Here is a 15,676-nt window from a genome sequence, read left to right on the forward strand (position 1 = left end):
CACGGGATTATGACTGTCACAATCACCCCGCCTTACGGGCCCGACGTCCCTGTCGGCCACACTTCCGGCTGGGTCAAGGCTCTGATACCACATTGTAACGCCCCACGTCACTATGGCTGCTTCCTGGAATGACGACTGTCCCTACAAACCAACACAAGTCTTTCTAGCGTGCTTTGTCCTCACTCACACGCTTCCTGGGAAAACTTCCCAGGAGGTCACCCATCTTGAAATTACTCCAGGTCATGCACGCTTAACTTTGGTGTTCTCAAGTGATGGGCTACCGAAAAGAAGATGCATCTTGTTGATATAGGTAGTACCCATTAATCCATTTAAGCCATCTTCAACTGTGTTGTCCCATACCTACACAGTCTTAGAATCATCACACTTGACCTTCCCCAGGCGGCGTGGGATTGCACAGCTTACCTGGTCTTTCCCTTTACGGATCACGGGATTATGACTGTCACAAAGTCCATGATTTAGGAAACTAAGCTTGTCATGAGCGGAGTAGGCCTAGTGTCACAGGACTTCGAAGACTAAAAATGTAAGTAGCACTAGAGAATACCTGGGTTACCTCCCGAGGACATTGAGCCCGGGGAGCTATGACAAGATTCCAAAATATCGAGATGCGAACGGAAGCATGAGTCATCCACACTCGAGCCCAAAGCCTCAAGTTGCCAAAATGTGAGCACCGCAATGTTATTTCTAGCACTGGGAATCATTGACCTGGGAAGCTAAGCTAGTCAACGAGCGGAGCAACCTTACTATCATAAGACCTGAAACCTAAGACCTGGAAAAAACCCCAGCGTCAAAAAAATCCAAGTAACGCAAGGATAGACCTAAGGTATTCTTATGAGGACCGCACGCACCCAAGGAATGAAAACCAGATCCCAATCCTCAAGATGTGAACAAAAGCCCAAGTCATTCGTACTCAGGCACAACCCTAAAACACCCCGACGATGAGAAATCCAAGTAACGCATGTGTTGACTTAAGATTATCTCCTTAGGAGTACTAACCATGTCCCTTAACCTCGATATGTGAACGAAAATCTAAGATAATAATGATTGAACATTGCGAGGCCTAGCCTAAGGGCAAAAAAATCGGTTGCATGCTTTGGAGAGTTAGAGCCAAGGGACAACGAGTTCACCACTTCCACATGGCAAAGGCCTTAGTTACTGTACTCGAGGGGGCAAGGGTAAAAGCCCAAAATAACATCACGAGAAGTGACTGTCTAAGTGCATTTGACCTCCTAGAGCCTAAGTTGTTGGGACTCAAGGATCAAGGACGAAATTAAAGTTACTCCCTAGGACGACGCGCCTAGGAAGCGTCGGTACCGAGATAAAATCCTTAAAACCCTTTAGAGAAATAGACCTCCTAGGCCCGAGTGTTTGGTACTCGAGAACGTAGGACCATCGAGTGTTTCATTTGAGAAAGCATTAAAGTTAATCTTGATGACTGCGAGCCTGCGGGCAACACTAAACGCCCAAAGTTTCTAAACACAAAGAGGAAGATCTTCAATCTCTAAGTATGGAAGATTGCCTAAGCCCCAAGTTTTTGGATTTGCACTAAAAGTTATTCTCGAGGACTATGAGCCTGGGGGACAACACTAAGTGCCTAAAATTGTCCAAATACTAAGAGAAGTCGATAAAGACTTGCGCGACCAAGATTTGAGCACAAGACCTAAGTCTCTAAGACTTGAGGCCCACAAATTGTGGGCAAGTTGAAGTTTTGGACTCTCGTGCATTATGTTACGTTGAGTTGCGTTAAAACCCAGCCAAATCAGTAAGACCAAATTAGAATGATAGTAAAGAGGCAATAATGGCAAGAAAAGTAGTGCAAGTTGCATAAAGGTTAAAAGTATTTACAATTGTGCTCGGGGGCTCGAGCATGAAATTCTTTATACCCCAATAAAAAAAAGGCATGCATGCCTACTTAATGAAAACAAAGAAAAGAAAAGAAAAATCACTTCGGGCCTTCCCCCGGAGGAACTTCCGCTACCACCTCAATGATGGGATTTGTCTCGGGAGCCCGACCAGCCGTAGCAACTTCCTTTTCGTGAGCTGCCTTGGCCTCCTTGGATAGAAGACGCTCCCCATGCATCATCTACATGTTTAGCTCCTCCGTGAATGACAAATCCATGTCCCTGTTGCTTTGCCATGCTAAAAACACGGTGTCATCCACCACGATGTCGAGGTCCTTATCTGGCTCCTCTACTTAGAGCCAGAGTTATTTGTTCTCCCAAGTGAGGCTCTAAGCATGGGAAGCGACTTGCGCAGCTTCTTCCTTGGTTTTGGTGGCCTCCTCTTGGACTCTGGCCAGCTCTGTGGCGTGAGCAGAAGACTCCTCTCTGCTCAGGCAGAGATCCTCCTGGCTCAGGCGGAGCTTCTCTCGAACAATTGCGAGGTCCGCTGATAGCTTGTCGTTTGCTTCCTCCACAATTTGAGTCTAACCTGCTATGTCTTCCAGCAGCTTCGCAGAACTGTCCTTGAGCGATGACAACTTTGACTTCTCCGTGGCCAGCTGGGTTTCCAATTTTAAGGCGCGAGCCTTGAAGTTCTCCATTTTCTTATGGAGTCATGAGTGCTCTGCCAACGAGACTGCAGTCTCCTTGAGTTGTGCCATCTCCTTTCGAAGCTCCTTCAACTCGAAGGACCTCATGGTAACGATGTCCTCGATCCATTGGTTGAAGGCTGCACTCTGCACTAAATTAATGCTTGTTAGATCGATGAAGAACTTAGATAAAAAAAATAAAAAATGGGAGTTAAAGATTTGAGACTTACCCTCAGGTAGATGTGGCGATTGGTAGCTATCAGTGAGATCTCATTGTCGCTGCCACAACGAGAAAAGTTGCGGAAGAGCATGTCGTAGAGGGATCCCACCAATCCCTAGAGTAGCTCCACTACAAGCGGAGCTGGCCTTTCTCTAACTCTCCCCACTAGGAGAGGCTCCAGCTCCTCGCAACTGGGAGAAGCGACTAGACCATGCATTTTTTCTTCCCAAAGGTACTCTACGAGGACTTTGAAATCCTGGTTGCCCTCGTCAATATGGGCGTTGAAGTACTCAACCACCCGTTTGTTCCTTTCAAAGTCCTCTCCCTCGTAGTGCTCGGGAAAGACTACAAGCCAAGGTGTCCTAACTAGAGAACAATCACACACTTCAGAAGGGATTTCATTTCCCTTCCGAGAGGACCCCTAATCTCGAAGAGGGGAGACCTCAAGGTCAATGTCCTCATTAGCAATCACTGGCTGCCTAGGAGTGGCCAGTGTAGCTGGTGGAGTTGTAGGAGCCACTAGGGCTGGAGGCATAGCTGCCGGGGACAGAAGCACCACGAACGATGCCTCTAGAGTGTCTATTTGAGAGGGCCCTGACACCCTCTATCGCTTTTGCCTGACCAATTTGGACAGGCCCATGCTTTCTGCACAAAGAAACAAGTAGGGTTAGTCCTTGGAGAGAAAAAAAAAAAGGAAAGAAAATTTGTAAAGGAAAAAAACATGTATGAAAGAAATAAAAGAAGTCTCCTCGGGAGCCCCACCACAATAAGGCTCCTCTGGGTGGAGAACAAAGTTGGAAAACTCATGGATGAGTCGGGCGATCTCCTTGTCGTGTTGGTGTCATATTGATAAAATATTGCGTGCATGGACGTCACCTCGTCCAGAGGTACGAACCCTTGGGTGTTTCCGCCTCTTTGGATGGTGGAGAAATACGTCGATAAGCTCTTGATAGTCATAGTACTCCTCATAAGTCCAAGGGAGCCCCAAGATTTTCCCACACTCAAGGAGTGATGGCGAGAATAAGGAGTGGTTGTGACTAGTTCCCTCCATTAAATTATGGGCATAGTAAACAACGATTGGAGGTTTGCCTTAAGGCATGGAGGATGACTCAATCCTAGCCTCGAGAACTGCCTCAAGCTCCTAGTCCTCTCTCGCTTTTGCAGTTGCTTTAATTGCAAGTACGTTCTCTATGAGCTCCTCGCGAAGGCGTTGTTCATACTTGTATTGAGCCTCCGCTGCAATGTACTCCGCGTGTACTCCATGTGGAGCCTCTCCTCGTGAAGTGACTTATTCGAGTCACAGAAGCTTGTGAAGGCCATGGGGCTTATCCTTTGCCCCTCTCAAAGTAGGCCATACAACTGAAGAAGAGCCTATGTGACGAGGAATCTGAGTCTCATCTCTTAATCGAGGAGGGCATTCATTGTAGGCGTCAATGAAAGGTGTGTTGCGGAAGGGACCTTAAAAGAAATTGTTAAGGATAAGGAGAAACTATGAGCAAAGGTCTAATAAACTAAATGACTCGAGGAGTAACACTTCCAACCCTGGCAAAGTCCAGGAGAAGAGTTGGGTTGGCTCGTGTGGGGAAGCCACTTGCCCAGAAGAATTGGTCCTTGTAGTCCCTCACGTGGTTCTCATTACTGCACGGAGCCTTGTACTTCATAGCCCGGCCAACAAGCGATATCCATTCGAGGATAATAGGAATGGAGCTATTCCGAAAAACTTTAAAAAGTCGACATAGTACTGATGCAGTGGCAAGGTTGCACTAGTGTAACGTCCAACTACCTTAGAGTCCTTACCATGTGATTTATAAATGTGCCATTATCTCACTAATCGAGGTTTTAGGTTGATAAATAAAGCATAGAATAAATGACAGATGTGACAATATAAATACTTCTTTCTGATGCAAGGAAGCTATATTTGCTGATGAAGATGACATATTCTCTTGAAAATAATTAGAAGACAAAAACGGTATTCCACTTCCATTATTGATTTGATCATTTGCTTTTTGTTCATGAAAATCCTATAGCACATCAAAATACGGTTAGAAGAGAGACTATGAAAACAATTATAAATGACAATATTTAAAACTAAGTTAACATTACCTGTTGTGATGGAGAATCTTCCTTAACCATCTTTTTCTTATTTTTGGCTCTCTCAAGTGCACCTTTAATTCTTCTAGATCCACCATGAGCTTTTCTTTTAGTCTTAAACCCTTTAATTTGATCACTTAGTCCATTATTGTTCTTGTTTTCAATATCATTATGTCTGGTAGTAGAAGTTGGAATCTCTTTCCCTTGAGCTCTATCATTTGCATCCAAATCTATAAAAATCTTACTAAACGCAGAAACAACAATTTTGTATGCTTTCTCATCTTCATCGGCTTTTGTTGCTAGCTGAGTTTGCATTCTACAAACTTCTTTGTAATGTTTTGCCATTTTTGCTTTTGCATCTTCAACAGACACACTCTTGCTCTGCATAATTGAAGAAATTCCATTTTTTTTGAATGCATTGTCCATCTTTTTAAAATATATTGAGAACGAATTTTTGTGACATTCCTCCTATATGAATATACCTTCAAAATATGTGCACACAAAATTCCTGCAAAATCAAATTTCTTACAACCACATGTTACTGTATCATTAGAAGAATCATATGTAACAATATGCTCATAAACCTTTCCATGAGGGGTCACTGTATACTCTGACACTGTTCTATTCTCACTTTTAATGTTCATAGCACAATCATAAGCCTTGCAAAATTCTTTCTCAAACATTCTGAATAAAGCTGGAGTGTAAACAATTGATGTATGCTTCAAAATTTCTATTGGCAAAGACAATGACAATGAAGTTTGAGTTGCTTTAAAATCAGCCTTCAACTCATCATATTGACGATCCTCAACTAATCTTTGAAAATGCTGAAAAAATCTTGGTATTTCATGCTTGTAGCTAACATAATTCTTAATTACATTATTCATACTTTCACTCCGCTGAGTAGTTTTCATGTCTGCACAAAGTGTCTCTCTTCCATATACCAATGCCCATTTTTCCTTCAAATTGAACATTTTTTTTAGCCACTTATTGTCTCTAAGATCATATTTCTCAAGCATACTATTCCAAGCTTCAATAAAAACATCCTTCTCATCATAATCATAAATACAACTACTAAAATCCTTTGTGAATTCTCTAAAATTTTGAAAAACCCCACTAAGATTTTTTGCAGCATTCTGCAATATGTGCCAAATGCATAAACGGTGAGTTGTTTCTGGCCATTGAGACTCTAAAGCTTTTTCCATTGCTGCATCTTGGTCAGTAAGAATAGTCTTTGGCTTTTTTCCTGACATTGTTTTAGCAAAAGTGTCAAATAACCAAGCAAAAGTTTCAGCAGTTTCATCGTATAATAGTGCAGCTCCAAAGATAATAGTTTGCTTGTGATGATTCACCCCAAGAAACATTGCGAACGGTCGACACTCTTTATTTTTTTTGTAAGTTGTGTCAAAGGAAACAACATCACCGAAATAGAAATAATCTGTCATCATTCTTCCATCTGCCCAAAAGATATTGGTTATCATGTCATCTTCATCAGCTTGCATGGCACTAACAAAAGCAGGGTCTTCTAATTGCATACTTTGAAGATATTCAAGTATACCACCAGTATCTCCTACTCTCATTTGAATTGTTCGTTTACTCTGCAAATAATTTTGACAATCAACAATAGTATATCCAAGGTTCTCGCACCCACCAACTCGCCTAGCCATTAAATCATAACTTGCCTTAGGAGTAATTCCTGAGATGTTAGTTAAATCAATTTCAACAGCTTGGGCTACAGTCAATCTTCTTTGAGATCTATGTAAATGACTTTTGCTAGGACTTGATGTCACATGTGTATGTTCCATAACAAAATCGACCACACGATATTTACTATTTTGACGAGAATTGATTTTCATTCTTGCCAAACAACCAAATGTCATTTCAGCACGATGAGATTTCACTATAACATCTCGTTTATCTTTTTCTCGATGACCTTCACATGAGCAACAAAATATTCTATCTATTATCCGTCCGTCTAAAAAATCTTTATGCATTTTACTCCTTCTAATACTAAAACCTATCTTATACGCATATGCATTATAAAAATTATAAGCTTCCTCTTCAGTATTAAACTCCATACCAACCTTTGGTATTGCCTCTTCATCAATTTTAGAATGAAGAGATTTTATATCAACATTTGAAGACAATATCCCATCTTGACTTTCAAAATCTATTTTTCGACGTGATTGTAAATCATTCTCCACCAAATTAGTATTGTCCATCCTCTTCAATAAAAAGACAATAAATTTTATAAATTCATGTAACAAATAAAATATTAGACACTATTTTGATAATTTTATTAGAATACACTACATGACTTAACATATATATATATATATATATATATATAAGAACAAAAAGGTTTATACAAAAATCTGATCGGAATTTTAATTTATAAAATTTAGCCATCAACTCAATATATAATAATTTTTCAAACATATCTCTCAATTTCAAATATTCATATATAAGTCTATATTGATGTAAAGATTTACCCTTTAATAAAGAATTTTAATAGTATTTAAAAGAAATATAATATGGTTCTTAGAGTCAAGATTGATTTTTTTTTTTATACATATAATAAATAAATCAAATAGAACAAAAAGTAGAGATATATATATATATATATATATTACTAACCTTTCACAGTATGACCATATATGTAGAATTTTGTGAGTGCAGAGAATTTGCTTTTCGTAAGGGACTGTAAGGCAGAGAAATCTGATAGTTTTTATTGATCAAATTAAAAAGAGAAGCTTAATAGGACTAACAGTAATAAAAAAAGGAAACTGGAATTTGAAAGGGTTTTTGTAAATAATAAAAATATTAATAAAGAGAATTAATTGCAAAGAAGCCATACTGCACTAACGGTGGTGTTAAAAGTATACGAGTTAATAAAAAATCTGTTAAATGTATATGTGGCATTTTAATTGAGTTGTCCACATATAAGTGGTTGGGACATGAATTGGGACATGTAAGTGGGACAGAAAATTTGGTTCCCTCTATCTCTTTGCCTTTTGTTTCCCTTTTTTTTTTAATGTGAACACAAGCGATCATAAAAGAGATTCTACTCTTTTATTTGTAGAATTTTCTAAATAAGGAAAACTCTCCATTTCATGATCTAGTCTAGGTACAAGCCCTTCTTCATGAATGCACACTCTTCTTGTCATGCACACACATGCACACCATCATGCATGCAACACACATTCCCAGACATGCACACACAATATAAAAAAAAATTATTGTCACCTATTCAAATTAACAATTTAATAAAATAAAAAAATCATTCAAATATTCACAACATACACATTTCTATAAAAATAAATAATTAAAAAAAATTTGGTTCGCTACGATTCACTAAGATGTCTATCCACATCATCAATCTGAATCTAGATCACATGCATTTAGAAAATACTTAGCGAACCGTACTAGCAACCATTAATCAAATATTTCATATTTTAATATGTTGCTGACTATTTTATTTATCATTTATGATATTAATCAACTCGTACTTATACAAGATCATACTCTCATTAAAGACTATGTAATTTTTTTTATATTTATAATAATTATTCAGTAGTAATACAAATATTAAATTATACGAAAAATGTATTTTTATTAATTTTCAGTAAATAAAATACTTTTACATATGCTTTTAGGGCATAAACCCTAACAGTTATTGCCGGAGTTATGACAACACCAGCAACATTTAGTGCCAATATCGGCGCCAAATAAAGTGTGCGTTGGTAAAAGTTTATAATTTAAAAAAAAAAAAATTGTTAATTAAATTATTTATGATTGTTTCTAAAACTAAATTTGGAATATTTTTTATTGTAACTCAATTCAAAGCATATTAAAATAACTAATATAGAATATGAAAGTCATTCAAAAATAACAATAAATTGTTACATTGATTGATGTTTTAGTTATACATATATTGATTAAGTTTGCTCTAATTCTTAAGAAAATCTACGATGATAACAATATAAATAAAACGTAAAAATTCCTAGAGGGCAGAACTATTGTCGTCATCATTTACTAATGGGTCTTCAAGAGGGGGTTGAGGTAGTCCTAGTGTGAAATGAAGAGGAATTTGTGCAAGTTGAAATCCAATAACAAGCTAATGAAGTTGCAAGAATGAGCTGCTGAAGTTGTTGCATCTCTTGAAACATGGTCAACATTAAACCGTTTTGTTCATCGAGTCTCGTGTTCTGAATTTGAACTTACATACGAAGCTGAATAACTTCTTCATTGACCTGCTGACTAGAACTCGAACCAGGCTAGTAGTTCATTTTGTGCCAACTGCCTTCAATCTAGGCAAAGACCTATATCATCTTTGATAATGAGACAGATGGCCTGGTATATCTGTCATAGTGTTTATGTCTGGAGGAACACAAGCTGTTGTGGCATCAACTCCGCAAAAAGCAAGAAACTCGACAAATGGGTACTAGGTTGGATTATCAAATCTTATCCGTCTCAACCTAATCAAAACAAAATTGCATAGTTGAAAAAAATTGTAAGTTAAAAATATATATATGAATACTAAATGAAATAATCAAAATAAAATTGCATTTTTATTGATAAATTGTAACTTATAAATATAAAAACTAATTGATATAATGTAAACTTACATATTTAACTTCAACATATTCATTTCTCCATTCATCTTTTCTGCGATGGAGTTTTTCAAAATTGTCTATGACATTTGGCAGCTTGCCAATTTCTGGATTAGCCTAGTAAATATTTAGTTTTAAGTGTAGTAAGTATAATATCTTTCTACATATTTCCGATATATTATAAATGATATAATAATGTAACTGATCATGAAAGTGAGACACAATTGATTTGAATCCCCATCCTCTAGGAATTTGTATTTTCTTTCTATTCTCCGCATTTTGAGTAGAAATTTCCTTTAAAGAAAATCACAGTTAAATGATGATATCAATGTAAATACTTATCACTTTATTTAAATAATTAAATATCTTCATACTTTATGTTATTCGATATTTCAGCAGTAAATTAGGAAAGTCCAATCTTCATGGGTGACCCCTCTGTAAGGTTTTTATTTGTTTTCTTAAGACCTAACTCTTCAATATTTTCTAACCTGAAGTCTTTCGTATCATGTCTCCAATTACGTAATCCATGAAGGCAGAATTTTCACGTAGATAAACAAATTTTGTCACCAAAACATTTAACCATTAAATATTTTTAATATATTAGGAATATTTTAAATTCTAAATAATTGAAATATAATAAATAACTTACACCAAATTTTTCCAAAAATAAATGTCACATCTATTATGGGCAAATCTTTCCAACTAATACACTATGGAGATATGGTATTTCTAACAAAGAAATGGCACATGTTATTAAACATGTTGCCGTGTTTCTTAACAGGCTTTGTTGTGGTCAAGTCAAACTCAACAGTCAACTTCGAAACCTTCAACTTGCATATTTCATCCTTAACTGCCTTCCCACTAAATCCTTCTCCAACCGCCCTCTTGCTAGAACCTCCTGTAGAGCTCGGAGCAAACATACTACATGGACAATATATATTAAATTAGAACTTCTTTACTATAAAGACCCAACCTTACAAGAACAAAATAATGCAGAAAATAACATTTAAAAATTTTAATAATCTCCAAAAAAATCCACAGAAAAAAAACTTTTAAAAAAGTCATGTGTGCACACTTAGACAATTACATTGTTTTCGTCAACTTAAACATTTGCTATGAATAAAAAGAAATAGTGCCCTCCAAAGAAAAAGAGTTTCCCAAAAGCCATTTCAAAAAAAAACTAAATCCCAAAGATCAGGCCACATGTACACTTTAATAAGCAGACTCAGGCGCTCACTGCTGCATCTTGCCCTTACCTACAACATGAACAACTAGGTAAGCAATTAAGCTTAGTAAGATTAATCTTTCAAACAAAAACATATTACGACCCAAGGATGGGGTTCTATTATGAGTAACTGAAGAATAATTCACTAGGGTATCAAATAACTTCCGAACCATATCAAACCGAGTATAAAATTCAAACCAAATCATTAGCTTAGTTGTACTGAACAACCAACTAAATTCAAAATCAACGTGTGCGTGCAGAAAAACCCAGAACAAGCAGATATAAGATATAAATGCATAACACCATTCTACAATGGCTACAAAAATTACTGAAGATCTACAAAATTATAATGAGGTGTTCGAGCACCTCTTAGATCACAACCACTAAATTCACGTGGTACTTACTACCTGTTTAATCATTTCATTGGCTGACCATACTCCCCCTACCACGGTCACCAGTTTGAGTGCCAATATTACCTAGTAATCACTAGATTTACAATAGAGCGGTCCCAGTAAACACACTGGATTTCACAATAATACAACAATTAATCATCCCGGTAGTTAGCCGGATTCACATATCAATAATTAATTCACACACAAACTGGACTCCCCCTGACTACCTTGGTGTAACGTCCCAAGTTTGCTAAATGGCTTAGTGTCTTGATTAGCGTGCCGAGAGGGCAATAATTGACTTAGTTGTATTATTATGTGATTAATTGTGATATATGTGTATCAGTACATGATTACTTTAATTAAATGATTATATGACTAGATATGCATACCTAGGAGAATTAAGCATGCACGTGGGCCCGTTCTTGTTAATAAGGGGATATTTGTAATTTTGGCCAGTTGAGGGCATAAATGTGATTATCTGTGTGTTGTGTTTGAGATCACAATATTGTGGAGAAATATTTGAGATATTCGGCATGAGATGATCCTAGCGAGCCAAGTAGCGGTTTAGTCATAATGGGGTCAAATACCCGGCTAACGGTGAGCCTAAGGGTATTTTTATAATTTAGTACATTACTAGGGTTTATCAGGTAATGGGAAATTCTTTTGATGAGTATTTGTGATGTTGGAATTAATTGGAGAATTATGAGATAGTTTGGAGATTCGTTAGAAGTGGTGGTTGATGACCACTTTGCCCCTTGAGGGCACTAAAGAACCTAAGTGTGACTAGGGGGTATTTCAGACGTTTTCTAGCCTAAGGAAGGATATACTCACAACCTAGTAGAAGCAAAGCTCAAGATTGGGATTTTTATTTTGAATGGGATTTTGATCTAGGGTAAGCTTGGGTTTTGTTGATGTTGGTGTGTTAGTGAAGTTCTGAGGATGAATTTTCAATTTGGGGTGTGTTTAGATTGGATTTTAGGGGTTTGAATTCGAAGATTACGCAGGTGGGAAAACCCAGAATTCTGGGTTCGTAAGGGAATGTCCTAGCACTAGAAGTGGGCACCCCAGTGCTGTGTAGGGGAAGCCCTACGGGGGCTCTCTCACTTGGTTGGCTCCCCACGCTACCCTTGGGCGCCCCAGCGCTATGCAGGGGAAGCCCTAGGGGGACTCTATGACTTGGTTGGCGCCAAAACGCTACTATTGGTGCCCAGCGCTAGGTCAGTCTCACCAAAACCCATTTTTAGAGCTTGGGAAGGCTTGGGGAGTCGGGGGATGGTTCCACCACCCTGTTGGGTGGGATTGGAAGTCCCGAGAGCACAGGATCGGTCCCAGAGTTTGTTTTTAGGGATTGAATCTTAATGAGGTTATTATCTATGGTTGACTAGGTTACCGCTAGGGCTCGGGACATGATCGTGCTTGAGAGTTGTTTATATTTAACTTGTGATTGGACCAAAGGTAAGGAAACTGTTTGTGCCCATAGAGCCGGGCATGGCCCGATTATTCGTGTTTAATGTTGTATATGAATATTTGTAGTTGTTATGATATGTTTGGAAGATTATGATTGATTGGCGAAGGCTGGGATCGACGAATGCTAGGAACGACGATAAGCATCCTGAATGCAAGCTGAACGACAACAAGCATGCTGAATGCAGGCCGAACGGCAACAAGCATGTTGAATGCAAGCTGACATGGCATGGCAATCTAGGGTGTTGTGCTTGTTAGGAATGAGTTTCCTAATACGCAGTGGAATGGTGGTGGGTAGGCCCAGTGTACAATAAATTTTTTGTAACATATTTAAACTACTTTTAAATATGCAGATCCATCAATATACATACATTAATCATAAGCAAGAAAAGAATAGAAAACATACCTCTTGACGCCTATCAAGTGTCCTTGCTAACTTTTTGTAAAATGAATGAACTTCCTATTCAAGCTGCTCCCAGGTACTCACACTAAGATCTTCCACAACGTTCTCTACACCTCAAGAAGTGTGTGGACACTTAGAGAATAAATGATGGTATATTTCTGATTCAACTTGATGTACTCAATACATGAGATCAAGAGAATAGGCCTGAGATTGGTTACATATCTTTTTCAGGGAGAGATAGAAAAGTATCGTAATATTTCTTAGAGCGAATAAATTCTGTCTTCTTTAGAATGAATATTTTTATTTTCTGATAAGTCTAACTTAAATGGAAAATATTCAAATTTAAAAAATAAATATGTAACCAATTTACAATTTATTTTTTAATTAATTAATTATCTTATTAATGAAAATATCAAAAAACTAACTTTTGAATTTTTCATAAATTAAGTAATTAAATAAATAAAAGTAAAAAAATCTATCCTTGATTTTTTACACTACTCACGCCGTGTAGCACCGTATAACTTAGGGATATTTGATTTTTCCACAATTATTTAATTATTTATTCAAGCTACCTTATCAGATAAAATCCAACAACCTGATAATTAATTCAAATTTGAATTAATTATCTTTTTAACTAATTATCAAATATAATTAATTATTTGAATAAATATAAATCTTTTAAATTCAAATCCAGTTTGAACTTATCAGATTATTATCTCCCACTCAAATAAATATATTTAATTAATTTGACCAATTAATTAAAAGCAATTTTAATTAATACTAATTTCGAAAAATTAAATATTAATTTTATTATAATTTTGAAAATTATAATTAATTAATTATTTAATATAATTTCAAAAATTATATATTAATTATTTTTTTAATTAGGACTAATTTGAAATTAATTAATTAATCACTATTATCACATAATTATATATTTGGCCCAAAGAACAAATTTCTTTTTAAATATGTCTTTAAACCATTTTTCCCTTTATATCAACGCTTGCCTTCAATAGTGTTGATAGAGGCGCTATGGGGACCTATGGACCTATAATTCAAAGCTCCAATAAATTTGAGATTATTAATTAAACTCTTTAATTAAATAAACTTACTTTATTAATCTCATGATTACTTCATTATAAATATGAGACTGTACTCTTGTAATTATAGACATTTCATTTACTGAGTAATTTATAATAATAAAGTGTCCATTAATATAATCATTACATACAAATTAACCCTCTAATAATTGTTCATAATTAACTGGGAATAAAATTACTGTTTTACCCTTTTAATTATATCTTGTTTTCTTTAGTACCATTGACTTTACTAGTGAAGGTTAATTCATAACTAAATTATGAATTTGAGCTCAATATCCTTTTCAATCCCAAAAGTCAACCCTTAAGAGAACCATTATTCAATCTCTTACGAGAATGTATAGATTTCATATATGTATACTATGTCCTCAACCATTTACATTAATGACTTCCCAAAACAAATGTTTCTAGCTTGATCATTCTGACAGACCCTGACGAGTGAATCAAAGAACTCATATAACATAAACAGGAGTTCATAGTTACTTCAGGATTAAGATCTATTTGTATATGATCATCAGTTGATATATTGAATTAATAATTTAAAACGGTATTTAACTAAGTATTAATAAACATATCTAGTCCAGTTCTATATATTCTCTAATATATAAAGCACCTCCACTAAAGTGTCCTACTACACTAGTAATCCAAATCTAGATCACATGCATTCATAATACTAGTGGATCGTACTTGCAATAATTAATCTAAAGATTCCATAACTTTATTTTACTGCGAACTATTCAAGTTCATTTATTTCAAACACAATCTTATCGTACCAATACGTGGTTGAGATTACATATATGAACTTAGGAATTTTTCTAATATTTACTTAATATTATGACAGAATAATATAGTCCATAAAATATATGCATAACAAATTCAAAGTATTTATTTATTTCTTAAAATAATGTCTACTACATATGCTTTCAGGAGACAATTCCCAACAGTGCTCACCCGTTTGGTGAAGACCGCAAACCCAATGTCTGGTAAAGCACCTGGGTCGGCATTGGTTGTATGTGAATGGCCTATTATATGTTTAAAGTTGTGCATTTACTGGATTGAATTGTCATACGCTATGTGTGGAGTTTTCTTGCTGGGCCTTGGCTCACGGGTGCTCTATGGTACATGTAAGGGAAAAGGAAAGACCGACCAAGCATGAGTTGGAAGGCATGGAGCGAGGCGTACATGTTTTGCCTACCTGGCCGCCACGGCCGGGGTTGTTTTGAGGGACATGCTATAGACATTTTACTTTGTCGCTTAGTTTGACTGTACCTTAACTTTTGATTTGTAAATAAATTTTGTAACAGTATTTGGGATCCCAATGTATCACTTTTTTTAGCTTTAATGGATGTCCAAACCTTTTATTCTTAATTTTCATTAAATGAGTCTTTATCTCGATTTAATCACATTTTCAGTCAAAAATCTCGATTAGCGAGCCAATGCCACATTTTAAAATCACATGGTAATGAATCTATGGTAGTAGGGCGTTACAACTTGGTATCAGAGCGTACCAAGGTTTATAATTCTTGGAGATTGATTGAACATGTACGCTTGCTGCCAGAGACAAGCTGGACTCAGGGTTGGTCGATATTAAGTGAATTAAATGTTTAATTGCTTGTCTGAGTTGCC

General features: G+C 36.4%; 1 protein-coding gene across 1 annotated transcript; it reads right to left on the minus strand.

Moving 5' to 3' along the window:
• Window positions 1–5,028: 5,028 nt before the first annotated feature.
• Window positions 5,029–10,389, minus strand: LOC133832175 (protein FAR1-RELATED SEQUENCE 5-like). Its single transcript, XM_062262553.1, has 5 exons — window positions 10,204–10,389; window positions 9,485–9,586; window positions 5,342–7,081; window positions 5,121–5,240; window positions 5,029–5,070 (listed from the first exon to the last, which is right to left on the minus strand). The coding sequence occupies exons 1-5, from the start codon at window positions 10,387–10,389 to the stop codon at window positions 5,029–5,031; spliced, it is 2,190 nt and encodes a 729-aa protein (XP_062118537.1).
• Window positions 10,390–15,676: the final 5,287 nt, after the last annotated feature.

This window comes from Humulus lupulus, chromosome 4, assembly GCF_963169125.1.
Source record: "Humulus lupulus chromosome 4, drHumLupu1.1, whole genome shotgun sequence".
NCBI lineage: Eukaryota > Viridiplantae > Streptophyta > Magnoliopsida > Rosales > Cannabaceae > Humulus > Humulus lupulus.